This window comes from Gambusia affinis, linkage group LG09 (assembly GCF_019740435.1).
Source record: "Gambusia affinis linkage group LG09, SWU_Gaff_1.0, whole genome shotgun sequence".
Taxonomy (NCBI): Eukaryota; Metazoa; Chordata; class Actinopteri; order Cyprinodontiformes; family Poeciliidae; genus Gambusia; species Gambusia affinis.
Window position 1 is genome coordinate 6,998,197 of NC_057876.1, and position 27,821 is coordinate 7,026,017.

General features: G+C 41.6%; 1 protein-coding gene across 1 annotated transcript in view; it reads right to left on the bottom strand.

Annotated features, from left to right (window-relative positions):
- tenm1 (teneurin transmembrane protein 1) overlaps window positions 1-27,821 on the bottom strand; it is a 277,903-nt gene that overhangs the window by 130,341 nt on the left and 119,741 nt on the right. Inside the window, exon 6 of the mRNA XM_044127788.1 lies at window positions 16,179-16,352. Within this exon, the coding sequence (XP_043983723.1) occupies window positions 16,179-16,352 (174 nt within the window). The remainder of the gene's footprint in view (window positions 1-16,178; window positions 16,353-27,821) is intronic.

Sequence of the window (27,821 nt, forward strand, 5' to 3'; positions counted from 1 at the left end):
CTACTTGCGCACTCCTTCGGTTGACAGCCCCGGCGCACCCCGCATCCCCTCTCCTCCAAACCACACTGCGACCTCAAACTACAGCTGTCACTGTGTTACCCTACCAAAAAATGGCGAAAAGAAAGGCAGAAAATAGAACTTTTCTGGACAGGTGGGAGACAGAATATCTGTTTACATATGTAAATGACAGACCTGTTTGTCTTGTTTGTGGAGCAAACGTGTCAGTAACTAAGGAGTACAATATTAGACGACACTATGAAACGAAACACCAGGACAAATATAAGGACTTGGACCCCTCTCAAAGGAGCCAGAAAGTAATGGAGATGAAAAGAGGTTTGGTTTCACAACAGAAAATGTTCACAAAAGCCACAACACAAAGTGAAGCTGCTATAAAGGCAAGTTATATTGTGGCAGAAGGAATTATTCATAATTGTTATGTTATTTTATTTTCAAATTTATTAGCCTGTGTACGAAGCTAATTTTGACATTTATCTGAGAAAGGAGGCATTCAATTTTTATTTAAATTTTATTTAATATGCCATTGATATGTTTTATCATTATTTTTAGTAACTCAATTTTGCACACCTGCACTTTTAAGTTATTTAAGCTTTGCTTGTTCAATATTTATTGTTAAATCAAAACTTGTTTGGGTCCATATTAAAAGATTCATTTGTTCAACCTTGGCCCGCGGCTTTGTTCAATTTAAAATTTTGGCCCACTGTGTATTTGAGTTTGACACCCCTGATTTAAAGCAAAGACAAAATGATAATGACGTTAAGGTTTTGAACTCTCTTTAGTATCCTGTCTTTATATTTAGCCAACCGTAACCTTTCAAATGTGAACTCCTTATAGTTTCGATCCTTGTTTTAACTCTGAGATTTCCAAAAGCAGCACGTTCCGTTGGGTTTTATCCAAGCCCAACTGGATAAGACACAGCAACTTAGTTGTACTCTACTCAGCCCTCCTGTTATCTGCAAACATATTTTCATTTGCCAGAAATTAGCTGATATTAGTCACTAGTAGAACTGAATAATATTAGAATATCTTGTGATGGTAAACATTGCGATATCAGGTGCAATATATACCTATCTTCTTCCTTCTTCTTGTTCCAATCTGTGACCATTAGCATTTTCTGGCAAAGTCTTCTGCGTCCAGTGTGGGTGTCTGCTGTGGTGAGTCTTCGTTCAACTGGCTTTATGACATCAGCATGTACAATGCAAGTTCAGAAAACTTGTAAAATAACAGGCAACAGTTGTTCCACTCCAAGCGGTCCTTTGCGACGTGAACACTGCGCACACTGATATTCTGATGACGATATATTCGCAATATATCCCTGGTGACAAGCTGACTTCTCGGTGCATCTTGGATTCTTTACAGGCGCCGCACTGTTGGCGTATTACTATGATCACTTCACGGCATTTTCTACAGATAGACCCTTCGCATGTAGATTTCCTGTAAATACTCTGAGAGCTCTTGGTGGAGTTGGACTTCAAGTCGCATCAATATTTACTATTCACCCAGCAGTAAACGACTTTTCATGTCTCAAAGTCTGCAATCCTATTTTAATATTGAGCCCAAACCTTTCAAAATGTCAAACAGCATACTAATAAACACAAAATAACTGCATTTATATATATATATATATATATATATATATATATATATATATATATATATATATATATATATATATATATATATATATATATATAAAGTAGCTGTCACTTTTTTCCCCCTTTGTTCTGAAAAAAACTGTATGCTGATAACTTTGGTGACTGAAATGAAGTTTGCATGTATGAAGCAAGAAAGAAAGGGCTAAAATAAATACTTAGTAAAATCAAACAACCAAAAACCAAATGATAGGACTGGATGAAGTTTTTATTGGTCTGATTTTAGACTCTCCTCCAAACTGAGTAATGGTCTAGCACACTTAAAGTAAGCATTCACACAATCTTGGCCAAGTCTACCTCAGCAAATTGTTCCTTTTTATGCTAACCACACTTTCTGTGTCTGGTTACAAAAAGCATAAAGATCAGCAGAGGGTTGCACGTCCCAAAAAGAAAAAAAAAAAGGATCTTTTATTCAGCTTTAGATGAAAGAAACATGAACAGGGCAGGGCAGAGCACTGTCAGGCACAGAGGCATGCAGGCTGACTGGTGGGCAGATGAGCAAGGAGGTCCTTCTGATGCTAAGTTACCGTACGGTGCCTCGCCGAGCATGACGCAACGAGGGGACAGAAAAGAGGTCAGCTGATGGGAAGCAGAACAGAGAGAGAGAGGAGAAGGAAACACGAGAGGAGGCTTGCGTAGAAAAGTGGGCGGCTGTGTCATTTTACAGCTGCTGATGCAAGACAGAAGAAAACCTGTGCTGCGTTTCTTTAATTCTGTCTCGTCAATGAAGGGTAATCCGAGAGAGGTGAGGGTCTGAGACGATTTGGGAAGTTCTACAAGAAAAAAAACAAACAACAAAAAAACAAAACAACCCAGCAACCTTTTCAAGCTACTCACACGACTGCTGTCAATCATCCTGATCTCAACAAGGGAAAAAAGCAAAAACAAAACAAGACATCATTTTTCAAATGGAAAATCTCTGCTCATTTCTTCTTGGCAGGCAAATCGAATACGAGCTTAAATGAACGAGGCAGTATGCAAACAGCGAGGTAAAATTTCTTCACGCCTTGCTGCTTATTAAAGGAAGAAAACCGCTCAAAATTCACACCTACTACTGGTTATTAGCAAAACCGAAAAAACCCAGAAAGGATAAAAATAAATGTTATTGCATGAATCTCCTCTTGTGCTTTTCATCATTAGCTAGCAAGCAAAGCAATTTGTGAGCAAAAACATGTGTGAGGTTTATAAAAAAAAAAAAAAAACATTTTTAGTTTTTTTTAAATAAAGAAGCGATTAAAGAGCTCTTTGGCTTCTTCATGTCTAACATCAAACAATAAAGCAGCCTTGACAGAAACGATTAATCATTAGTGCACTTCTGTAAACTAAATAGCCTGCATTACATTAATGATCCTGCTACAGCCAATTATGCAGGTAGCGCTGCATGATGTACAACAAAACTTACTATTGCTTTCACTTAACACCATTCTGTTCTACTTTCAAAATAAAAAATAAAAATAAACAGGCTGGGTTTTTTTCTTCAAACCGCTGGACATCAAGTTCAGATTTAGGTTTTTTTTACCCCCCCACTTTTTTTTTTCTCCAGAACTCTCTCTTTCTTCAGTTTGGTTTGTTCTCAAATTATTCTATCTATTCGGGGTGCGACGGCGTGGCTCAGTAATGGGTTCCATTCCCGACCCCGGGGTATTTCCTGTTCTCTCTCAGCCCTTCTTCCTGCAAGCTACTCATTAATAAAGGCCACAAGAGCCAAAAGAGATATAAAGGAAACTGACATCTGCCTCATAAAACAGCATCAAACTGCTGTTAGCATCTGATTTCTGGTAAAGTGTAAGCTGTTATTAAGAGCAGGTGGGTGCTGTAAGCTTGACCATCTGTTGCATCTGTGTTTGCAAAGCCTAGTAAAAAAAAAAACAAAAAAAAACATGAGGCTGACACAACAGAACATGCCCCCTACACACGGTGAAGGTGTGCGTGGCTCTAGTGTGTGACGTAGGCAGAAAGGAGAGGTTGCAGTGCTATAACACTGATTTGATGCTAAGTTAAAGGAACATTTTTAAAAGTTTTTTAATTATGTATTTTCCAGGCACATAGTACCATTTTATAGCACAATCAAGTAACTATGTGAAATTCAGTTGTTAAAAACATTCTCTACATATCTATCTATCTATCTATCTATCAAAAATGACTTAAAAGAAATTTTTCTGTGTAATTCAACGCTTTGAATTTGGGTCTCTGTCTCTTTAAAAACTCCTGCTCTTTCTGAAACTCCGCCTTCAGGAAGTCATCACAACATGGCTCCTCTTGTTAACCGTTTAACAACGTTTTTACCAGCGTTTTACTGAGAAGTTGCTCCTGTGACGAGCTCAGCTGATGCCCAGTTGCACCTGGTGTTTGCTAATTGCTGCTGGCTAGTCTGAAGGAGCTGAGTGAGGGAGTGGTGGCGGAGGGCTGCTCTGTGAGGCGGAAGCTGTGAAACCTGGACCTCCGATGAGGAGCTGCGTCTCCAAAGCGATGCAAGGTCCAACCAGGCGTTTTTACACAGCTGAATGGTTGCCATGGAGATTAAAAGATCTCCCAAACATGCCTCAAAGAATCAAGGCAACACAATCCTGTCTCGTCTCAACCATGTTTTGTGAGCACAACATCGCGTTTGGTCTAAATTCATGAGCGTAATTTATCGAGACACCCCTAAAACCTACGTGAATCTTTTGCTTTTAACAATCGATGCGAGTTTGCCGGCCCATTTAGCTCAGGGTTTCATGTGCCTGTCCGCGCCCGTGTGTTTTCTGTGTGTGTGTGTGTGTGTGTGTGGCCGGCGAGGAAGAGGAACTACATTATGACTCGGGACACGAGGTCTAATTAATTCCCCTTGCCTACGGGAAATTCAGGTAAAACAATTACACCTACAATCTATTTTTCAACAGACTGTCTTCCCAATTAATGTTATTAGCCCTCATGTCCTAATGAAGCAGAGCACAGCATTACGCTGCAGTCAGGGTCTTAGTAACGGGACACGTCTGAGGGGACCAAAACGCACGCGCATGTGTGTGTGTGTGTGTGTCTGAAATAGTCAATACTGTCCGTGTGTAAATCATGCATGTATCGGCGCAGACAACATTAATACAGTTCCGAATGCAAGAGAGATTGAGTTTGCCGCAGGATGAATAAAAATATCACAATGGGCAAGGTCTCTATAATTACTTGGATTCAATTAAGGGCCTTTTGAGCAGGTGGCTTAATAAGCTTTCAGCCTCCCCTCTCCACTGTGCAGCCTAATGAGTGTCAGTCAGAGTATGGAGAAGATAATGCTCCGGGCCCCGGGGCCTTCTATTACTTCTACCGTCTGCCTTCACCTTCTACCATCAGGCCTCGGGTTACATCTGTGACAGATATGTCTGCCTGTTCACACACTCATTCACTGCTTGACACCGACGCTGTTACATATTTAACATGCGTTGCACAAGATGGCATAAGGATAAAGTATTCAACTCTTTTTCTTTTTTTCTTTTTTTTAACTGAGCTCTGGCAAAGTTTATAATAGGCTAAGTCTGGGCAGATACTCAACGCCTGTAAGTCAGTGAACCGCAGCGTGAACTTCTCCTCTTCAGCTGTGTCATTATTTCAAGTGAAAGTAAGAAAAATCACTATAAGGTTTTGTGACGACGAGATGTATCGATTTCCATTAAGTAAAAAAAAAAAAAAAGAAAAAGAAGAAAAACTTTTAAGAACTTTGACTTTCAGGATTGATCGGGGGACATTTAAAAAAATGTTAAAGTTCACACGTAACGTCTTGGATCACGGTGGTAAAAGTATCAATGCAGTAAGAGTAAAAACATACCTGATCAAAAATAAAAAATAAAAAATGTAAGAACTAACCATGAACAGCACAAAGACAGCCAGAGTTACAGATAAATGCAGAAATTAATAAATGGTTAGATAAAGTCATTCATTTGGCAAAAGATTAACAGAAAAAATATAAGAAAGAACATCTTCGGACTATTATTACACTTCTCAGTATTGCATGTATTCATAATTGCCTTTTGCTTTCAACTGCGATACTTTATCAGTGTGTCACAAATCCAATTCATTTATCGTTTAGTTTTCCAACTTGTTTGTGATGTATTCATTCTCTCGTGATTCATTTCTTGTTTAATTACTTGTTTAAATGGATCATTTAGTTCCACAGAGTGGGATATTTTTTTTTTTAACAAGCATTGCTAGGGGAATCAAAAAGTCATGACAGATGCTTAAAGTTTTACTTGAGATATTTCAGTTCAAAAACACTTTATGTTCCGAATTTATGTTAGTGTAACTCATGTTATCAAAATGTCTTGGATAAAATGATAAAGGAGTTGTTGGTGCTGGTGGTAAAAAAAAAAACAGCAACAGGTTTTTGCAAAAAACAACAAAACAAAGCAAAAAAATGACTCTATATATATATAGCTCTGGGAAAAAATTAAGAACTTAGAATTTCTGTGATTTTACTCTTCATACGTCTATGTCTGAGTAAAATGAACATTGTTATTTTATTCTATGAACTACTGACAACATGTCTTCGAAATTCCAAGCGAAAATTTGATGTTTGCAGAAAATGAGAAAGGGTCAAAATAACTAAAAAGTTGCAGCGCTTTCAGACCTCAAATGATGCAAAGAAAACAAGTTCATGTTCATTTAGAAACAACAATACTGATGTTTGAACTCAGGATGAGTTCAGAAATCAATATTTGGTGGAACAACCAGGAGGTTTTCAATGGGGTTCAGTGCAGTGGACTGATAATGTTTTCTATAGTTGTATATCTAGATAAAACAAATAGTAAAATAAAATAAAAAGTCATTTTTTCTATTTGGCAAAAATGGTTGAGGCATTACTTATTTTAGGTACTTATTTTAGAATAGAAAGGTGACAATATTATTATTTTTCACAGATAAACCCAACTATTATTATTTTGTAACCCAAAACCTCAAATCTGAGACTTTAGAAAACGAACAAAAAAATAAAATAAAATAATTTAAAAAATATATATATATATCAACAGAGGCTCTCTGTCGCAGATGAAATGAGTCGTCCACAGTGTAAACAGCGACTGCAGCTTTAAATCACACCCGACTGGTCCAGCCATATTTTAATGGCAGCGTTTTGGATGCGGGCTGTGTCGCATGCAGACATGTTTGTGCTCTCTTGACTCGAGGAGCTCAAGCAGGGAGCTCACTAAATGATCTATGCTGCATTGCGCACGTGTGTCTGAGCTGTAAGTGTGTGCGCTGAGACTGTATCCCAGCGTGAGAAAATCAATGCTGCAATGGTTGCCATGGAGATTACAAGATCTCCGCAAACATGCCGACTTTTTCTCACCGTTTCATCACTCCTGCCCCACTCTCTGCACAACCCGCCTTCCCTTCCACCCTCTCTCTCTCTCTCTCTCTCTCTATCTATCTACACGCAGTCTGGAATATTGATGTGCTCTTTAAGAGCCCTTCTTTCTGTCTGTGTCACAATCCATCCATCTCCACACCAATTCTAAACCACACCGCCAAGACGGAGTAAAAACAGCTCAGAACTCGGCTTTACAGGCGGTTTACACAGTCACCACGCGAGGGGCTCGGATGGCACAGCTCCGCGTTTTCCTCATCCCCACATTATAACGAGGCAGTATTCCCATCTACTGTATGTCAGTTTGTGTCATTTGGCGTTATTAATAAATCAGACGTTCCCACAATGAGTGAGATTTTACGCTCCCTTCTCGCGCCCTGGTGTACTTCATTAAAGCAGGGATTCCACTGACACAAACTTTCTGTTTCTGGGCACTTCTGCTTTCATCTGCACCAGAGGAATCTCTGCGTGGGCGCGCACGTTGATGTTTGCGTGTGTGTGTGTGTGTGTGTGTGTGGGTGTCCACGTCTGCGAGCTCTCACGAATGCACGTCAGATCAAGAAATAGAAGCCCCGGAGTTGGTGTGCGCACGCGCACCAGCTTGGGGTTGATTATCGTGGAGTGAGTGGCAATTAATGTAACACTAATTAGAAAAGCCTTTTATGTGATGAGGACTAAGAAGGGGGCTGCCGGTTGATCTCCAGAAAAGCTGCAGGAGAGCGATCGCGAGGAGAACGTAAAACGCAGCATGTGTGGCTTGACAAGACAGTAGCCATAACGCAGTTGACACAACATGTCAATTAGTGTCTCGCGCAGTGGAGCGGGGCTGTCTCAGAAAGGTAAATTAAAATTTCCTTTCTTGGGATGCTGATTTTGGGCAGAGACCCAACGCATCAAGCGAACAGCAAAGAAGAAGAAGAAGAAAGAAAAAAAAGTTGAAAAAGCCTGTTTTTCTGTGGCATTGATGTTGATATGAAAAAATAACACAGCAAAAAAAAAAAAAAAAAAATCCTGAGCAAGTGTACAAGAAGATTACTAGCTCCAAATCATTCCGCCAAGATTGTTTCATCTCTCCCCACTGTGCCATCACATCGGAAACAAGGAGAAAGTGATAACTATGCTCCTCCAATCAGCCTCCTCTGCGATCTTCATATCCCAACTGTAATGTTCTGTTTATTGCAGTGCATCAAGTATAAAATAATTTATTTCTCAACAACAAGGAAACATTTACATCTTGGTCTCCAATCTTTTTTTTTTTCAGACAAGCCACAGACATTTGTTTTGTACAGTAGGAAGAAAAAGCAGCATTGAATACACCAATATTTTTCTCTCTACATTTATTTCTAAAAGGGGCTGTTGACATTAAATTCACACCAGATGCTGGTAACAAAAATCCAAGCAGTCAACACCTACAAAGAAATCAAAACAAATTAGTCCATAAATTAGGTTTTGTGGCTTAAGGCGGAATGGCAGAGGGAGTAAGTACTGAACGTAGGCTTGTTGGACGATAAATTGTTCCAGAATATTATCGCGATAAATGATAACATTGTTGTTTTGAGATCATTTTTAATTAACATAATGGTAATGGCAAAAATAATAACGTAAGAACACCTTTTTAGACATGAGTTAACTTTACATTCTTATGAACATTTAACACTGGAACTGGAAGACATTTTAAATATTCAAAAATAAATAAATAAAACAACAAATACAATTAATTTTGAAGTCTCTGTTCACAAAATTACCCTTCAAAAAAGGGCCAGTTGAAACCAAAGTGCCAAACTGAAGACTTTTATCACCCAGTTTTTGGTAGGAAGAGAGAAAAAAAATGATAAATCATGCCAATGGAAATTATTGAGTTTGTTTTAATTTATCATGCAATTATTTGATTTATTGACTATTCTGACAGGCCTAATTGAACACGTTACAAAAAAAAAAAAAAAAAAAATCTACAGAGTCAGGAAACCAGCTGAAACCTATCAGTATTCAGGAATCAACCTGCTTCAGTGCAACTTAGCACCTATTGGTTTAGTTCAGACTAACAGCCTATAAAAGAGTTTCTCATTAAAAATGTATTGTACATGAAGCATCCCAAGATGTGACTAGCAAAGAGCTCTCTTAAGACATTTGCTGGCATTGTTGTTGAGAAACATATTGATGAGATTAGTTGCAAATATATTTCTAAAATTCGTCACGATTCAGTGAACCCAACTGAGGCCGTTATCTGGAAACAGGAAGAATATAATTTTACCATAAACCAACCACAAACAGATTATTTTCACAAGGTTTCTGACAGAGGAGTCAAAAGGACATTAACTGTAATAACGGAGCTCTTCAGAAAGATCTGGAAATAGCACATGCAGTTATCTACCTACACTCACTGCATAACTCTCCGCTGTTGAAGAAAAATCAGGTTTGAGATTGTTTAAAGTTTCCTGCACCACATTTAGCCAAGCCGATAAAATACCGAGAGAAGAAACTTTGCTTCAGAGGAGATCGAAATCATATTTGTGGAAAGTTATTTATCATCAACCCAAAAAGGAATTTTAGAGTGAATTTTAGAGGTATGATCAGGAGTCAAGGCATGGTGATCGTTTTTAGCATTTGCTATCGGCAGAATTCACACAATTGCAGGAAGATTTGAGTGGAAGAATTTATTTGGACGGACAAGAAACTCCAGATGAACAACAATAGAAAACGATGGGTTCTTCAGAAAAACAATAACCACAAACACACAACAAGGTTTCCAGCAGAAAACCTGCTAAGCCTGTTGGTTGGGTGCTAGGGAAGTCATTCATCCACCGGCCCATCTTGTTTTTGAGTTAAAAAAATATGTGAAGTTGACAGGAAATTTGAAAATATCACTTGATAACTATCTGTTATTGGAAGATTGGAAAATTAATATCTGAACACCAACTGTCTTAAAAAGTGCAAACATAAAAAAATTAAGAAATAAATAAGCAATGCTAATCCTGGTGGGAGCACCTGGTGGCCCGCCAGGCTTATAGTGCTGTGGGGGAAACCTTTCCACAGGCAATGGAACCCTCAACTGTTTCCAGAGAAAATCTAAATAAAATTGCAAAAAATACCCACGTCAGCTTGAAACCAAGAGAGAAAAAAAAGTCAAAGGGTACAGAAATGACACCTGTTTCTACATATAGCAGGTCACTCCTGATAAAGGATGCCAAATTAATGTTGGTAAAGTTTTACAATATGTTGCGCCCATGCTGCTTCACTTTATTTGATGTGAATTCTGGAATAATTTATGGTCAAACTGTGCGTACATTGATTGGTTGACTTGTTCCCATCATTTCCTTTTTTTGGGGGTAAATCTAATGCAAACTACCTCATTTGAAATATACTTAATGAGAAAATTAGCCGCCATGTTCGATACTAAGTTTCCTTGTTAAATGTTTTATGAAAAAAAACAAAAAAACGTCCCCCCCACTTCTCAGTTACTCTCCTCCCCTCCCAGTTTAACTTTTCCTTCCCCTTCCACCATGAAACGCTCTCTCCCTCCTGCTCGCCACATCCCTTCCTCCCACCATCCTCCGCGGTGTAATCTTGGGGATTGTGTGGTCTCTCGGTGTGAGAGGTGATGGGTAGAGCGGGATGAGCGTGATAATCTGCCACACTGGATTACAGCCTAATCTCTAATCTCTTTGGCCCTCCTCTGCCAGGGGACCACCTCCACCGTGCCAATTTTATTAATCTGAGCTCCCATGCATCAGCGGCTTAACTCTGCCCATTTTGATTTCCCCGGCTCTCATCAAGCGTGTAAAGCAATGAGAGTTGGAACAATAGAGCGCTTGTGACGCAACACTTCCAAGTGAAAGTTTGTGACCCCGGCGCGGTCTATAGGAGGATTTAGGGACCAGTGAGAGTGTTAATCCTTAAAAATGTGAGGATTCATCAGGAGTAGCTGCTTCAGGGACGTCCCAGGTAGCCTGAATTGCAGAGTGCTGCAGTTTGGCTCCCTGCACGTGGGTTCCGGCTGCCTCTGATGTAATATCCATCAGAGTTAGACCAAGCATGAAGGTTGCTATGCTCCGTCTGACTTTGTGACCTGAAAAACTCACAATTAATGTCCCATATCATGGGGTTAAATTGGGGCTAAGAATTACTCTGGATAGATGGCAGAAGGCGGTGTGGAGACGAGCGATTTCTAGCCCTGCGCTCGGTAAGACAGCCACTGATTAACTAATTATCTGCCTTTTTGGATATGGAATCAGTTCAGGGTTGATTTATTGCCTAATGTCTCCATGTTGAATGAGATCATTCAGTGTGCCGATTGCCTTTTAACAACAAAACAATGCCCTAATGACGCAGAAACGTACTGAAATTTGTACCGAGTGCATCGGTTTTTAGCATTTTGGTCCTTTAAAAGGGGCAGTGTTAAGTATTTGCTAGGGGCACAGAGCAATTTTATAGCACAATCGAGTAACCTTGTCACCTCCAGTTGTTGTGAAAATGCAAATATGAATTAAAAAAAAATAAAAAATCAGACTTTCTAATTTAACGCCTTGAATTTGGGCATCTGTCTCTTTAAAAACTCCTGCTCTTTTTAACACCCCGTCATGACAACGCTCCTCTGTTAACCTTTTAACAACGTTTTTTACAAGCATTGCACTCGGAGGTAACTCGTATAATGAGGTCAGCTGCTGTGCAGTTCCACCAGGTGTTTGCTAATTGCTGTAGGCTAGTCTGAAGGAGCCGAGTGGGGGAGCGGTGGTGGACGGCTGCTCTGTAAGGCGGAAGCTCGGAAACTGCAGCTCTGAGGAGGAGCTGGGCCTCTAAGGTGGCACTCGGTCCCACCGGGTGTTTTGTACAGCTGAATGGTTGCCATGGAGATTCCTCAAACATGCATGAACGAATTAAAGCGACACTCCAGGCATGTTTTTGATGAGCTAATAACATTATAACTTTATGATGATGATGTGAAGCTAAAAAAAAAGAGTTCACATTACATAACACTTCCCATTTAGTTTAGTGAAATTTTCTTCAAAATTACTTTGACCCAATTAACAGCACCACTACAAGAGTCCTTTAAAATATTTGAAACTTCAGCCATTTTTTATTCATAATTTACTTTTGTGATTAACAGAAGCTTTTAGTAAAAGAGTTATAGTTATTTATGACTTTCTGTTTCCTCGACCAAAGCAGGAGACATAGTGGCCTCTTTCTTTTAGCCACCAGTTACGAGGTTGGACAAGGACCCATATTATCCTGCCACCGATCACTGTGAGGAGGACAATAAGGAAGGTAAAGATAATCCTGAAAGATTGTTGTTAAACTTTTAAACCCTGTCTACATCCCCAAGGTTGATTGGGAGTGATGCCCAGCAAAAAGCCTCAAATCCACCATTATAACCATAAACTTTACCTGGAACCAAGTGCTACGGCCAGAAGAGATTTACACCGACAACAAACAGATTCATCTGCTGTTTGGAAACAAGGGTTGGTTGCATGGAGTCTCACCTCATAATTACTGTTAAACACGGTGACAGATCTATGATCCCATGGGCCTGCTTCTCTTCCAATGGTGGAGAAACATCATTGGAAGAGAAACAATAGTGCTTTTGGCGCTTTTTAAAGGGGCAGTATTATGTAAAAATAAGCTTTACATCACGTTATGATGTTATTCCATCATCAAAAACATACCTGGAAGTGTTGCCTTGATTCTTTCATGCATGTTTGAGAAATCCTTTAGGTAGCCATTTTGTTTGCAAAAATACTGTTGGTCTCACGAAGCTCCTCCAGACTAGCAGCGGCAGCAATTAGCAAACACCTGTTGGAACTGCACATTAGCGTATGAACTACTTTCAGTGAAACGCTGGTGAAAACGTTGGCAAAGCGTTACTGGAAGCGGAGTGTAGGAAAGAAAGGGAGCTTCTTCAAAAAGACAGAGGCCAATTTCAAGGCGTTAAATTGTGAAGTTAAATTTCTTTTATGTCATTTTTGTTATCTATACGGCATTTGTTAAAGCAGCGAAGGCATAACACTGAAAAACACTGGATGATCTTGAGACTGTCCAAAGAAAAATAGTGAAAGATTCCCTTCTCTGTATGCTCCAGCCTAGATGTTAGCTAAAACATGAAGGGTTGTCCTGCTGGAAAACCATATGGACTCTAACTCTCTTGAGACAAATATTCTCATATGGATTTATGTTTCTGATCATCCCCATAACCTTTTTCACAATGGCCGAAACACATGCGGCCTCCCCCAACATCTGGCCCTTCTGAGGGGAAAAGGAGAGTGTTTCGTTGCCATTCAGTTACACGATAAATGACTGCAGAATTTATTAGCTCCGGCTCCAATCAGACTTGATTGGAACACAACGCTAGGGTACACATGCTAATTTTCAATGAGCCTGCCTCGCCCGGGAGGCTACAAAACTGTGTGTGTGTGTGTGTGTGTTTTGCTTTTCCCTTCTCCCCTTTTAATGGAACACAAATTAACTGACCTAACATCGCAGACGTCACTTTGAGCTCTAGCCCTCAAAGTGACAGCAACGACTCAGAAAATAAACAGGACTGATTGATTTTTCCCTTCTCTGCTAGACAGCTGGCAGCTCGCTCTCAGTCCCGCTGCGTGAGGTGGAATTCCACGGCCCAGTCGAGATTAATAAACCCATCAAATTGTCGCAGAAAGGCCCGACGATCGGAAAAGGCGGCCCGACACGACCGGTGGGATGCCGTGTCATGCCATCCCTTCATGTCGTCGTGTTCTGCAAGCTTGTTGTACTGGGAGGGCGTGGTACTGGTTGCTGGAGGTTTTCCAGTTCACGGTGTAGCCCTGATGGTGCTCAGGCTGCAGAAATTACTACTGATGCTTGGAAAAGATTGCTCTTAGTTTTTAAATGGTACATCTGCGGATTTGACAAGCGCAAGTGGTTTTTTTTAATAGAAAAGTAAAGAAAAAAATCTATTCATATCATGCAGCCATAAAATAGTGTATTTTAATGGGATTTTAAGAGACAGGCTAACACAAAGTAGAGTACAATTGTGAAGTGGAAAGAAAAAATTCACATATAAATATTCGAGAACTACTTTGTAAAATCCCCTTTTTGGATGCATTTGCAACTGCAAGTATTTTTTCGGCTAACTCTGCCCAGTTTTGCTCAACTAGAGACGGGATTGTTTCCCCATCCTGACCAGATTCTACGTCCTGCAGGAGGAAAGCTCCACAGAGCATGACACTGCCACCGCCGTGTTTGTCCCCAGGTTTTGTGAGTTCAGAATGATGCGCAGGGTTAGCCTTTGCCCATTTCCATGAGCAGAAACATTCAGTTTTGACCTGAGCCCCTTTTACTCCATGTTTGTCCTGCTCCCCACATCGTTTGAGGCAAATGGGGCTTTTTACTGATTTGTTTTAAAAACGGCTGTCCCGCCGCTTCCATAACGACCTGATTTGTGGAGCGCACACAAAATAGTTATTCTATCAACAGATTTGCCCAGCTGGAGTTTGACAGGTTAACATTATATTTTGAGAAATAAAATCTGGCACATCATGCAAATTAAAGTAACATTTAATTGAATAGAAATGAACCACTCATCGAGGAACAATGATGGAATTTCTCTGTTATGTTAAAGATGTTATTTTTGTAGACTTTTGTTCTTAACTGTTTTTGTTTTGCCGTTAGATGGTGTGAAGTTGAAGAGTTTTTTTTTTCTCCTATTTTTTTTTTCCGTTGCTTTCACACAACATGTGGTAACCATGGCAACAATATGGTTTTTTTGTAAAAGCGGATCCAGCAGCTCAAATAACATCTGGACTACGACCCCGTCCATCCCAGAGGACTCGATGGATTCAGAGCTGAAGAAGGAAGTTCAAACTGTCGCCTCCATCAATCACAACGGGGTTAGGATCATATTCCTGACTCCAGTGTCTTTCTGCCCAGCATTCTAACCACACAACCCAGACAGAGGCTTAAGCAGAACAGCAAAAACAAATGATAATGTCATCTAGCATACTTGAAATATTGTATCTGCTTCCCAGATGTTGAGCTGTTAGCATAACGTTCACGTTCGGCAGTCGTGAAAATAATCACACAGCAAATGTGTCTTCAGTCAGATGCTTCTTTATGTTTGTTGCAAGACTGACTGCTGCTGGAGATCCTTCCTGCCGACTGCAACAACAGCCACAAAGACTCGACGAAGACACCGGGATGATATGAGTTACGACAGCAACTCATATCATTTGTCATGTAAGCTGTGGTTGAAATGACTGTTTGTATCAGCTCTTGGTGTTACTATGTGTGTGGAGTAAATTACGTTTAAAACTATGTAAATTTCCTTCATAAAACATGAGCGCAAGGAACAAAATCTTTAATTATCCAAAAGAAAAATTGACATCTGACAGAAGGAAGTTGGAATTTAACCTACAACCACCTTCTGATTGCAAGACGAATACTCCACCCACTCAGCTCAGTTGGCCGAAGCTCGAAGTGCTTTCTGCCACCACAGAAAGATTAACAGAGTCAATTAGAGAACGGAACAATAATGACTTACTTAACCTGTGAACATGTGCTGATGTGCAAAATAAATTCGATCCGCAACTTTATTAGAGAAATATACAACGAGTGTCACGTTTACAGGAAAACTCTGTCCAAAAAGACACAGAATCAAGCTGACTTGCTACAGCGGTCCTGAAAGTGCAGGTTACTATGGATACAATTTCATTTTCTTATTACTTGCACGGGGACGAGTGTTGAGTATAAACAACAGCAGAACACAACAACATTTATAGCCTTGGCTAATTTGCAAATTTACAGCTATGCAAATGACAAAGACACACCCACACAGCCACCGTTGGGCTTTTCATTTTTCTAACGCCAGATCTGAATATACTTCGAAACTGTACTCTGCTCCAGTTTCAGCCGCAGCTGTCATAAGACCGGAAACGCCCCGTTTGGCCCGCAATGAACCCTGGGAAGGATACGCCGTCCCCATTTTTGGAATGCGAGGAAAAGAAGGGAGCATTTGTTGGAGCATCACACGAACGTAAACTGCCTTCAAGTGCCACCTTCGAAGGATACGGACGGCTCCTCAATTCGGACACACTTTGTGTCACCGAATGACCTTGCTAAGTGAGACTGTCTTGCTAATTCGCACCCAATGAGTGCGTGGGTGGGTGTGCGCATGTTTGAGAGAGAGAATGAGAGAGAGAGAGAGACCTCACCTCTGTCAGCCGTGTATGTGTTTTCAGGGTTGAGTGCGTCCAGCAGGTGGACGGAGCTCGTAGGCCGGAGTTTGCCGCGGTCCTCCTGTTGATGGTCCGCTGAACTCAGACCGTTTTCATACAGCTGGTTCTCACCGTTCCGCAGATGCCAGGTCAGGCCTAACAGGTGGACCGCTGCATACACACACACACACACACACACACACGCACACACATACACAGAGCAACAAAAAAAAAAAGAAAAGTGTGTCAGCCACAGGGGGGGAAAAAAAGCAGAGATAAAGGCTCATTATTCAAGGCATGCAGAGGGGTGTGTCTGAATCTCGTTTAATGCCCATCTTAGAGCACTCAGTCTCTTTACGCGCTTATTAGTGCCAGCGAGCGATGGACAATTAGCAAACACACACAAAACACCGACCGTGTCGCACACGGATTCGACTTGTGCGCCGATACGTGCGCACGTGACCGCGGAATGCAGCAGAGGTGGGCAATTAAGGCAGATCTTCAGAGCCGGAGCCTAGGGCCGGTATTAAAGCGTTCACACAGTCTTTTATGCATGACTGACGATGCTTTGAAAGCTGCTGCCGATTCACAATCCATATGGGGCTTTTAAACAACAAAGGGTGAGGAGGATACAGGATTCCCCCCTCCCACTTGTAAAAGTGTTTACTAGGACAACAATCCTACACGCTGTCAAATGAGAAAAACCAACGCCGCGCCCATTAAAAGAAATTAATTAGCGTCCTGCGAGGCTATCAGTAAAAGCTGTCCGACCAATCTTGGGCTTCTTTGCGCCAGAGATTGTGCCTGAAAATTACTTTAGTTTAGCACTTTGAAAGAATCTGTAAAGGTTATGTGCCTTTGCTGGTGGTGGGAAGAACAAAGCGAACGAAACACATCATTGCAGTTTTTTTTTTCTTGTTTTTTTTTTTTGCTCTCTCTCTCCTGACACATTTGCAACATCAAACAAAAGCAAAGACTCAAATCACAAAGTTGTGATGTGCTGGTGGCAGTCAGAGGATGGCTGCTGCATGCAGATCAAGGTGCAAAACTTCTAAAGACTTCAAACGTCTGCCGCCTGCCTGCTGATTTGCCGACGCCCAGGAAAAGGCGCCAGACGCCAGCTCGCCTCAAAATGGCTGTTCACAAAAAAAAACAAATCCCAAATTATTTACAGTAAAACCAACACAATCGCATCGTCCCGTTTCTGCGTCGGTCTTTGAAAGCGTGCAAGCCTGGACACCTCTCTCTCTCTCACACACACACACGCGCACTACCTCACCCACACTCAATCCCCTGCTGATGAGGAATGCCTAATTAAACCTCCAGATAGTTCAAAGCCATTTGCAGTTACTTTTCACTGAAGCAGAGGAAAGCAAAAAAAAAAAAAAGAAAAAAAAAGACGTGGTATTTTTTTCCCCCCTACAAAATACAGCAAATGAACGATGAGCTCCAAGAGAAGAGCATTACCAAAGCGTGGTAGTCCCTTGACGTAACCGCCCCCCCCCAGTCATCTGTTGGGATCGGCAGATCCTGCGTTTCGGTGCCGCGGGGACTTCCTAGTGACTCACGCCACTTTGGGTTCAGCTATCTACTCGTCCACAATGCGAGCTCCTCAAAGCACAAACACTGATGATTACCAAGAGAGGGAGACGCCACGCATAGTTTGGTTCAGACTAACTGAACTGTCAGCCGTGACGAGGCCGGGCGCGTACGTGTTGCGCCCCCCCGTTTTCAAAAGTATCTCTCGATTTCCGACGCAGTTTCTCCGTCTTGTGTTTTAAGATGTGGAGTCGAGGATTTTCTCATTAACGCGCCGATGTGAAATGACTTGTGATGAGTCATTTCATTGATAGAAGAAGAAGAAGAAGAAGATTTTTATTTTTAACCAAACATTTATTGTACAATAATTTAACAATAAACTGTTACATAATCAGGTCAAAAAAAAAACTAAAAAGACAATAAATATTTACATTAGAAGCTTGTTATATTTTAGTTCTTCCTGACCAGAAATGGTGCACAAAACACTCTTAGAACCCCACAGTTGTAAAAACGCTTTAAATCGCGGTGGCTCCGTGGAAGTAAAACTTCAACCTCAACTTGGCCTTGACATTACACTTCCACAGAGCCACGGTATCAAGTTGAGGTCCAGCCTGCATTTTTCCCCTTCGAGTTAAGTAAATAGCCATTTTGGCTTCGGCTATTAAATAATTCAAAATCCGGGATTTCAAACTAGTGGCTCGACTGTAATGTACACCGTTGATAAAAACGGAATTGGTAAAAACCATGCTAAAGCAGCTAAAGATGGCTGTTAAAAAATGTAAAAAAACCAGTCAGCCGTACACAATCCATAAAAACATGAAACACACTAAGACAATTTGCAAAAAGGACACTCGTTTAAAACCCCAGGACCGATGACTGATAAAAAACGAGTTTGTTGCAATGGTGCCGTGCAGAGTCCTCCACTGAAGGTCACCAGTCCTTGTCTTTATTGGAGGCTTGTATAGACTCCTCCACTGAGGCTTTTGCCCTCCCAGTTTCACTCCACACACTGACAGCCCTCTTGAGGAGAGTTGTCCTATTCAGGAATTTTTTGTACAATATTTCTACAGTACTTTTGGCTCCCTTTTACAACTGGAGGAGGGGTTCCAGGGAGAGTGCGTAGAGCAGGGGTCTCAGACTCGCGGCCCGCGGGCCAACTGCGGCCCTCGGGACGATAGTTTGTGGCCCCCACCTTAATATGAAAGTTTAATGTTAGTGTGGCCCGCGAGCAGTGATGTCAGTAACGCGTTAATTTGTAATGCGTTACTGACGTCAGACCACTTTTTTCAGTAACGAGTAATCTAACGTGTTGCTATTTCAAATCCAGTAGTCAGAGTTACTTATCAAAATCATTTTGCACATCATTCTTTTTTTTATTTTTTTTTTTTGCGTCTCTCTCTCTCTGACACATTTGCAAAATCAAACAATGGAAATCAGCAAAGTTGTGATGTGCTGGTGGATAAACTGGAACTATTTTGAGATTCTGCCAAGTCCGAGATTTAATGAGTGGCGGTTGCGCTTTTTGGGCCTGCGTTTTGAACGTGAAGTTGCTGTTGGCTTGGAAATAAGCAGAGACTCATAATAAATCCAAGAATTTGTCCGTCATTAAGGTAGTTTTAGTCAGTCTCTCCTGTTCATCATTTCTCAGATGATCCGTCCCGCTGTGTCTTTGTTAATGTCAAGTTAATGTATTACCTCTGAATGACGTCGAGCTTCGCGTTGCGCTCCAGAAAACTACAAACATCGAGACTAATATGAACAGCGCAATAAACGTGAAAACAGCCACGAATGAACGTGTCCGTAGTTGCCAATAATTAAAATGGCAACTTAATTCTAATTATTAATACTAAGATAAGTGTCGCAAATCTGTGCAGCCATCTGAGCTGTGAGCTGCAGCTCTGTGCGCAGTGACACCAAATGCAGGGCCGTAACGCAGAACCTGGAGGCTGGGGGGGAGGTAAGGGGGGGGGGCTTTAAAATCCTTCTTAGAGTTTTCCAGACAACAGTGGACCACACAAACTACTCACGTTTTTTATTTTTCTACAATCTCCTCTTCAGTTCAACCTTATCAGTGGAGACACATTGTTGATGTTACCATTATAAAATAGCTTACAAAAAAGTATTGGCAAAGATCAATGTGATTTTCCCAGGAGGCAGAGCGTTGTTGTCAGCACCTGCTGAAAGTAACTAATAAGTTACTTTTAATGTAACTTAGTTACTTTCCAAATCAAGTAGTCAGTAATCTAACTAAGTTACTTTTTCAAGGAGTAATAAGTAGTCTGATTAAAGTTACTTTTTCAAAGTAACTATACCAACACTGCCCGAGTTTGATATGATTGGCACTTTTCAGTGTTGTGTGCGGAGCTGAACTAACTTACCAATCACAGTGCTTCAAATGGAGCTCATTGACCAAGAGTGCCACTCTGAACTCAAAGCCAAGTTCAGGGAGGTGAGTGGAAAAGCAGACAAGCTTGGGCAATTTTTGAGAGAATTGCCACCCAACTTCCTGAGCTTTCCGAATGTTCAAGCGGACCATGTGTCTTTTTGGGAGCACATACTTGAGTTAAGTAAATAGCCATTCTCTACCTTGAACTTCAATAAGTCCAAGTACAGGTCCAGACTTACTGACAAGCATCTTCAAGCTCTACTTAGGGTCTCAACTGCCTCCTCCCTTAAGAGACCTCTAGCAGTAAGAAGTAGGCAGAAGATGGCAGTTTATAAACTGTTATATTCATAACAGTTTATGTTCAATGTTCCATTCATGTTCAGAAAGTTAAAGGTTAAAGAACTGTTAATACAGCCATTTGAATCTGAATTATAATAATTACATTTATCTAGTCTTCTATAGCTGCTGTGTTATTATTATATTTTATTTATTTATTACTGATTAATTTTTTTCTTATGAATTGTTAATTTATTTATTTTTTCATCTTATTTTGTTTCACTCCACACACTGACAGCCCTCTTGAGGAGAGTTGTCCTATTCAGGAATTTTTTGTACAATATTTCTACAGTACTTTTGGCTCCCTTTTACAACTGGAGGAGGGGTTCCAGGGAGAGTGCGTAGAGCATCCCAGAGAGCGCGCAGCCCTGTCGAATGCCTCTACACACCCTAAGAGGAGAACACAGGCTGCCGTTGATCTTCAGCACACTCTCAATGTCACTATACAAAACCTGGATCTTGGCGATAAGACCCTCGCCGAACCCAAACCTCCTCATGGTTTCCCAGAGGAAGCCGTGTTCGACGCAGTCAAAAGCCTTTTCTTGATCTTGTGAAATCAAGCTAGTTTGTAAACCCAATGAACCGGAGACCTCCAAAACGTCCCGAATTAGGTAGATGTTATCTACCATGGACCTGCTGGGGACACAATAGGTCTGGTCGCAGTGGATGACCTGCTCCAGAGCCCTTCCCAGCCTAGTGGCCAGGGCCTTGCAGAGGATCTTGTAGTCGGTGTAGAGGAGGGACACGGGGCGCCAGTTCTTGATGTCCTGCAGGTTCCCCTGTTTGGGCAGCAGGGTGATCACTGCCCTGCAGCAGGACAAAAGGAGAGAAGTGTGCAGCGTGCAGACTCTCATTGTAGACGTCGAGCAGGTCTTGGGCCAGAAGATCCCAGCAGGCCTTGTAGAACTCCACAGTGAGCCCGTCAACACCTGGGGACTTCTGGCCCTGCATGCTGAGGACGGCTGTGTGGAGCTCCTGGAGCCCCAGGGGGCACTCCAGCTCGGTGTTTGTCTTCTCAGAGACCTGAGACAGTTCGTCACAGAACTCCTCGAACAGTTCCTTGTTCTCCTTGTATTCGCTTTTGAACAGAGAACGGTAAAACTCCACAGCCCTCCTCCTGATCTCCCCTTGTTCACTCAGTTGCTGCCCCGTGTCCGACAGCAAAGAGTGGATCTGCTTCCTCTGCCCGTGCTTCCTCTCCAAGCTGAAAAAGAAGCTAGAGGGAGCATCCATCTCCGTGATGTTCTGGATCCGGGACCTGACCAATGTGCCTTGGACTTTATTCTCCAGCAGGTTTGCTAAAACTAGCCTTTTAGATTTGAGAGCTTCAATGTGCTCTCGATTTCCTGTGGATTCACTAAGTCGTTCTAACTCCACGATGTTCATCTCCAGATCTCTAATAGATCCGGTGATGTCACGGGTGACATTGACAGTGTGCTGCTGACTCAGCAGTTTTATTTGCACTTTACCATGGTCCCACCACTGTCTCAGGCTGGTAAAATCAGACTTTCTCTGTCTAAAACCCATCCAAAAATAACTTAAAATCTCTTTAAAACCTTGATCATAAGTTATAGCTGAGTTAAAATGCCAGTAAGCGCTTCTGGATAAAATGTTTCTGATAAAAACAAAAGCAACGAGTGATCCGTAAACCCCACCGGTAAAATCTGGTATGTTTTAAACACGTTAAAAAGGTGTTTAAAACAATAAATCTGATCAAGACGAGCCAAAGAGATTCGGTTTTCTTTAATGTGGGACCATGTGTGCTGCCTGGAGCCAGTGTTCATCGTCCTCCATAAATCCACCAGGCCGTGAGACGAGACCAGCTGCCGCAGAGCTGGTTGGTACGCCGGATCTGCATGATTACAGTCTCTCTGCATGATTACAGTCTAAAACCTCTTTTTCAGTACAATTAAAATCCCCAACTATAAAAACGTAATCCTCAGACCCACAATCACCCAACGTTTCCCCAATTAAAAAAAAAACAAAAAACAAAAACGCCTTTTCTCTGCATTGGTGATGGGAGCATAAATATTAATAAAAACCATGCTAAAATGATCAAACTTTACTTTGACTAAAAGAACGAACGTGTTCCACTTCTGTAGAGTTTGGGGTGAAAGATTTTGAGAAGATGAAGCTCACACTGCACTCAGGGAGGTGCTTTAAAATGACCCCCCCCCTCCACTCTCTGCCCCAGTCTGCTTCAGTTAAATGAACACTGTGAGTTTCCTGTAAATAAATAACGTCTATTCTCTCTTGGTTCAACATTTGATAAATCAAAGCACGTTTTTCAGCCTCTCTCGCCCCGTTAAGATTCAAAGATGCTACTTTAAAAGAATCCATATTGGGTAAGAAGCTTAAAAAAACACACCAAAAAAACTATAAAAAAATATTAAAGTGCTGCTGTGCATCATTCTAATCATAATTGTTTTCTTACTTTGGACGTTATTTTCTTTAACCTGAAAACTTCCTGATCTGATAAACCTGAGACCTCTTTGTTCCTGATGTGATACCTTGGTGAGAAATAGAATAATCTTAAATTAGAAAAATAACGTAAGATTTTTATTCCTCTAAATCCTTTAGTTTGCTGTAAAAATGTTCTAAAAGTTTCTGCAGGGTATCTAGGTTCTTTAACACTCGTTTGAGACGCAGAAACCTCACTGGTGTCAGAGAACCAGAATCCACACCCGAACCCAAAAGACCTCTTAAAACGTGACAAACTAACACAAAATCACAACTAAACAAGTCACATAAACACCCAGTGAAAAACAATAAGAAAAAACCCAAAGATAAAAAATATACAAACACTCTCTCACTCGCTCTTCTTCTGCTCTTCCACTTACGCCCTCCTCTCACACGAAGAAGAAGAAGAAGAAAAAACTGCTAAATAAAATTGTATGTCCAACATGTATGAGGCGGATCATTTGGTGATCCGCCTCATACATTCAGTTTCATGGATTTGGTTTTCAACACAATCGATTCCAACCACCTGGACGACGTCGTGGGCAGGCAGGTGGAGGACAGGAAGCAGGGCTGAAGAGAAACTCGACAGGAAAATATACCGACTTAGAGTCACACTTTTATTTAAGGACGACGGAAGGAGAGCGAATCCAGCGAAGATTTCCTTCAAGCAACAGCCCATTATCAGCTCTCTTCATTAGGATTAAACTTAAAATATACTATTGCCGCGCCAAATACGGGTGTGCATTCATCATCGCTGTTCGAACCGCATTATATTCCGCACTGGAGTGGAACAGCCTATCATGGTTTCATAAATTAGTTTGTGAGAGTGCTTTCTGAGGTATGACAAGTTATTCCCAAACAAACGTAGTTAGCGTTTTCGCCGTTCGGCTTCTCACTTCCTCCCCTCTGAATTGCTTTTCTTGGTCCTCTTGTTTTCCGGACAACCCATCACCACCACCTCCCCTTATCTCTCCGCCAACGCCAGCAGCACCGCCTCTTTTAGCCGAGCATAAGCCACTCCAGGCAGGACTCTGAAGCAACAGCCCTTAGCAGCTCTCTGGCTTTCTCCTCTTCACCACTCCACACCTTCTTAAAAGCCCTTCAGATCCTGCTCTTGCTCATCATTCTCTTGTTTCATGGCTGTTAACCTTTCGCAAGAACACTTGGCGTCTGCAGGCGCCAAGCATGTGTGCGCAACGAGGGAACAAGGAGGATACAATATATCTTCTGTTAAGACCAGTGAGGTCATTGTTTTCCACCTGGTCAGGCAGGTTCTGGGCGTTAAACTGAGTACTTCCAGGTCGTAACCTGCCACGGCTAGTAGCTGTGTGTGCTTTGGTAAGGGATCAGACCCTGAAGGGCTCCTGGGTTTTGGTCTGCGCCCCGTCCTGAGGTCCGCCTGTATTTTGGGTCGGCATCTGCTTCTCTCTACTGCAACTGTTTGCGTCTGCGTCCGAGACGCTGGCGGGGTGCTAATTCGTTTAATTCGTTTCTTTATAATTGTCATGGCTGGTCCAATTTGCTTCCATAACCAGGTAGGGCCTGTTGCGCGATTAATTACTGTGCAACAGGGGGAATATCTCATTTGCCCCCTTTTGATGAGCTGCCACTGACATCACAAAGAACCGAGCGGAGCCGCCGTGCCGCCCGCCTCGCTGGTCAGATAAACTGTGTAAAACTGCTGGTTGGATCTAACAGGAATTATGCATTACCACGTTTTGTTTCGCAATTTTAAAGCGTTTTGTTGTCACGTCGTATTTACTACGACTTTTACAGTTCAAACACTGTAAAAAATAATGGTTTTACCAAATATCCAGAGTTGTAGCAACGGCTTAGGAGTATGGCTCAACAGCTGCTGGCGACTGGCAATAGAAATATATTCAGGGTAGAGTTTGGCTTCACGGCAAGAGACCGACTGAAAATTCTGATTATTTACTTGATGGCTGGGTTGAGTCGGGGTCGGGATTCTATGGAGCATTTGTAAATAAAAGAGAAGATAATTTAACATGTTGAGGAAATAAAGAAAGTACGCAAGGTGTAAGTCAGACCGTAATAAAGGCAGTGCACTGCATGTGGCTCTGCTCCTATCAATCACACTTCCAAGACGATTTGCGTTCGGCTCTGAGAGAAAAGTAAAGTCCACCACTGATCAGACTTTGTGCGGATTATTGTAAGTACTGCTCCAATTCGTTGGCAGCACAAGAGCACATTGTGGAACCGAAACGCGTCAGCTAATGAACGGAAACAAGAGGAAACGGAAACTCACTAAGCAATATAGTGGCTTTAAATCGAAACGAACAGGCACCCATAACAATCTTAAACGAACATGTCAGGTTCACTCTGGGGTCAGGGCTATAATTTAAGTTAATTAGTTGGATCAGGGTCTGAGCTCAACTCTCTCATCTATGTATATGAAAAAAAGGCAACTTTGTGACTTTTTTATTTTGTGCCAACATTTGCCACATTGCTTGACCACCGATGTTGTGTGAACAGTTTGGCTCAGATGATTTGACAGCGTTTGTCATTGTGAACCATAACATTGTCAAATGAGCAACTGCAGGTGTTGGGTTAAAGGACAAACCCGACCATCTCCAAAGGCCCGATGTTAGTGAATCCAAACTCCCACGCAGGCCTGAACTAATCCACAGCTGAGCATTGATGCCAGGTCTTATATTACTCCAGCTCCGGTACTGCTGGGCAAATTGACAAATAAAGCTGTTATTGCAGTAAATAGCCACAAGAGACAACTTGGAAGTTAGCATGACGTTTGGGAATAGTGGACAGATTTACCGTATGTATTATAAACGTGGAGCTAAGCTCAAAGAGATTGTTATGACTAAATTACTTGCTCTTCTGTAAAAACAATCAAGATTTAGTCGAAACAAGATTTGAGATGAATTTCAACTTCCCTTCTTTATTTCCCTTCTCCTTTGCGCGGACACGTAAAACAAACAGTCACCCAGAAACACTCTGGGACGCAGCGCGTTCCTGTCTCATCACCGCCACGCCTGTCTGTCTGTCCATCCACTTCTCTGCGTCCGTCTCTGATTCTCTCGTGGTTTTGCAAGAAAGAGAAAATGGAAAGAAAGAAAGAATGAAAGAAAGAAAAACCAACCCCATCACACGTCAGAGGCAGATCCAGAGTGAGTCCAGTCATTATAAAGTGGGGAAGGGGAAGAGAAGCAGCAGTGCAGAGAGCTAACAGGCCGGGGCCTTCGCGCACATGAATCATTGATCAGTGTGACAGCGAGATGAGTGCCAGAGGTAATAGGACGGTGGCGCTTGAAGGAGGGCGGGGGGCGGAGGGAGGTTCTCGCTGTACCCTCGGCTTCCCCACCGAGAGGCGAGTGCAGAGGGCGAGGGCAGGAACACGGGATCGGCAGAGACCGAGGCAGTTCAGTGTTCAAAGACAGAGCCCGCCTCATGTGGCTCTCACAGACACACTGAAAGAAGAGAAGGATCCAGGAGTTGGACTTGTGAATAAGATAGCAAGAGAAAGTAAGATAGCAAGAGAAAGCACAGTGGGGATCCTTTTTTTTATTTTTTTTTATCACATTCAAAAACTACAAACTTCAGTGAATTACTTTTTGTTTTGTTTTCAGATGGACCGGAGGTCTGCCACCTTTACAATCCAAAAAGTCTTTTTTGTCCCTCGGCAAAATAAAACAGATTTGGAGCCACAGGTAATACCTGGCCCTTTTTTAAAAGGCATCTTAAGATTTTCTGGATGAATATCTACTGCAGAAAATCTAGTCATCTTATTCCTATTCTTTAAGTTTTTGAAAACAACATGTTTTTCAAAAAATCAATGGCTACAGCTTCTTAAACTGGATGTTGTACTTGCACATAGTTTCTAGCCTGATGTCAAGAAAAATAAGTTTAAATAAAAATGATTAGCACTTTCAGTGTCATTCTGTTGTGTTAATTAAATGCAAATATTTCATAAAAAACTCAAAAAGTTAAGATATACATTTGTTATTATATCTATTTTTAAGACATCTCTTCTTTCTTTATCGTTTTAGTCTAAGTGAGAGCCACTGATCTACATTCAGCTTCTATGCACCACAAATCTGGAATAATCACCCAGAAAACTGCAAAACAGCCGAAACACCGAGTTGATTAAAAGCCTCTGATTAGTAGTAAATGAAATACTGATCAACATATTTGATGTGACTTTGCTTGATGATTTGGATGATGACATTTGACTAAATTTAATGTTTACTTCCTGTTTCATAATCGAGTGCTGCTGGGATGTGCAATACAAATAATATTGACCTAATTAAGTCAATAGATTCTGTTTGTGTTTAAAAAAAGCTGACCCGTGAAGGCATCGTGAAGACCAAAGGTTAAACGGCAAAGTCTTGGGGAAGTTTAAATGGATGCAATTCAAATTCAAATAAATGCATTTGTCCCCAATTTCAAGACATGTTATTAACTTTATGAACATTGATAACTTATAGAGACACTCTGAGTTGCCTTTGGCCAAAAGTTGCCCTTCTTTGCTTTAACTGACAGGCGATTATTCAGAAAAGCATCCGAAAAGGCACTGGTGACTCTGGAGGAGCCGCAGATACCCACAGCTCAGGTGGGGAAAGGTATCGACAGGATGACCATCAGTCATGCAGCAAATGTGGCCGTTACAAAAGAGCCAGAAGAAATCCTGACTGCAGTTTAGTCAGGTGAGATTTGAACACACCATTCAAGTGACACACGCTAGTGGCAGCTTCATGATGTGCGGATCGCTTAACATTTCAACAAAACGCGCCGTCGCTGAGGGCTGCAAAACATCAAAATGCAAAAAAAAAAAAAAAAAAAAAGTCAGCAGGTAGGAACCATTGCAAGGCACTGTACGTTAACAACCGAGCGCCGAAGACACATTAATTGAATGTGTTTAAGGCGCCGTTTTAAACAACAGCTCG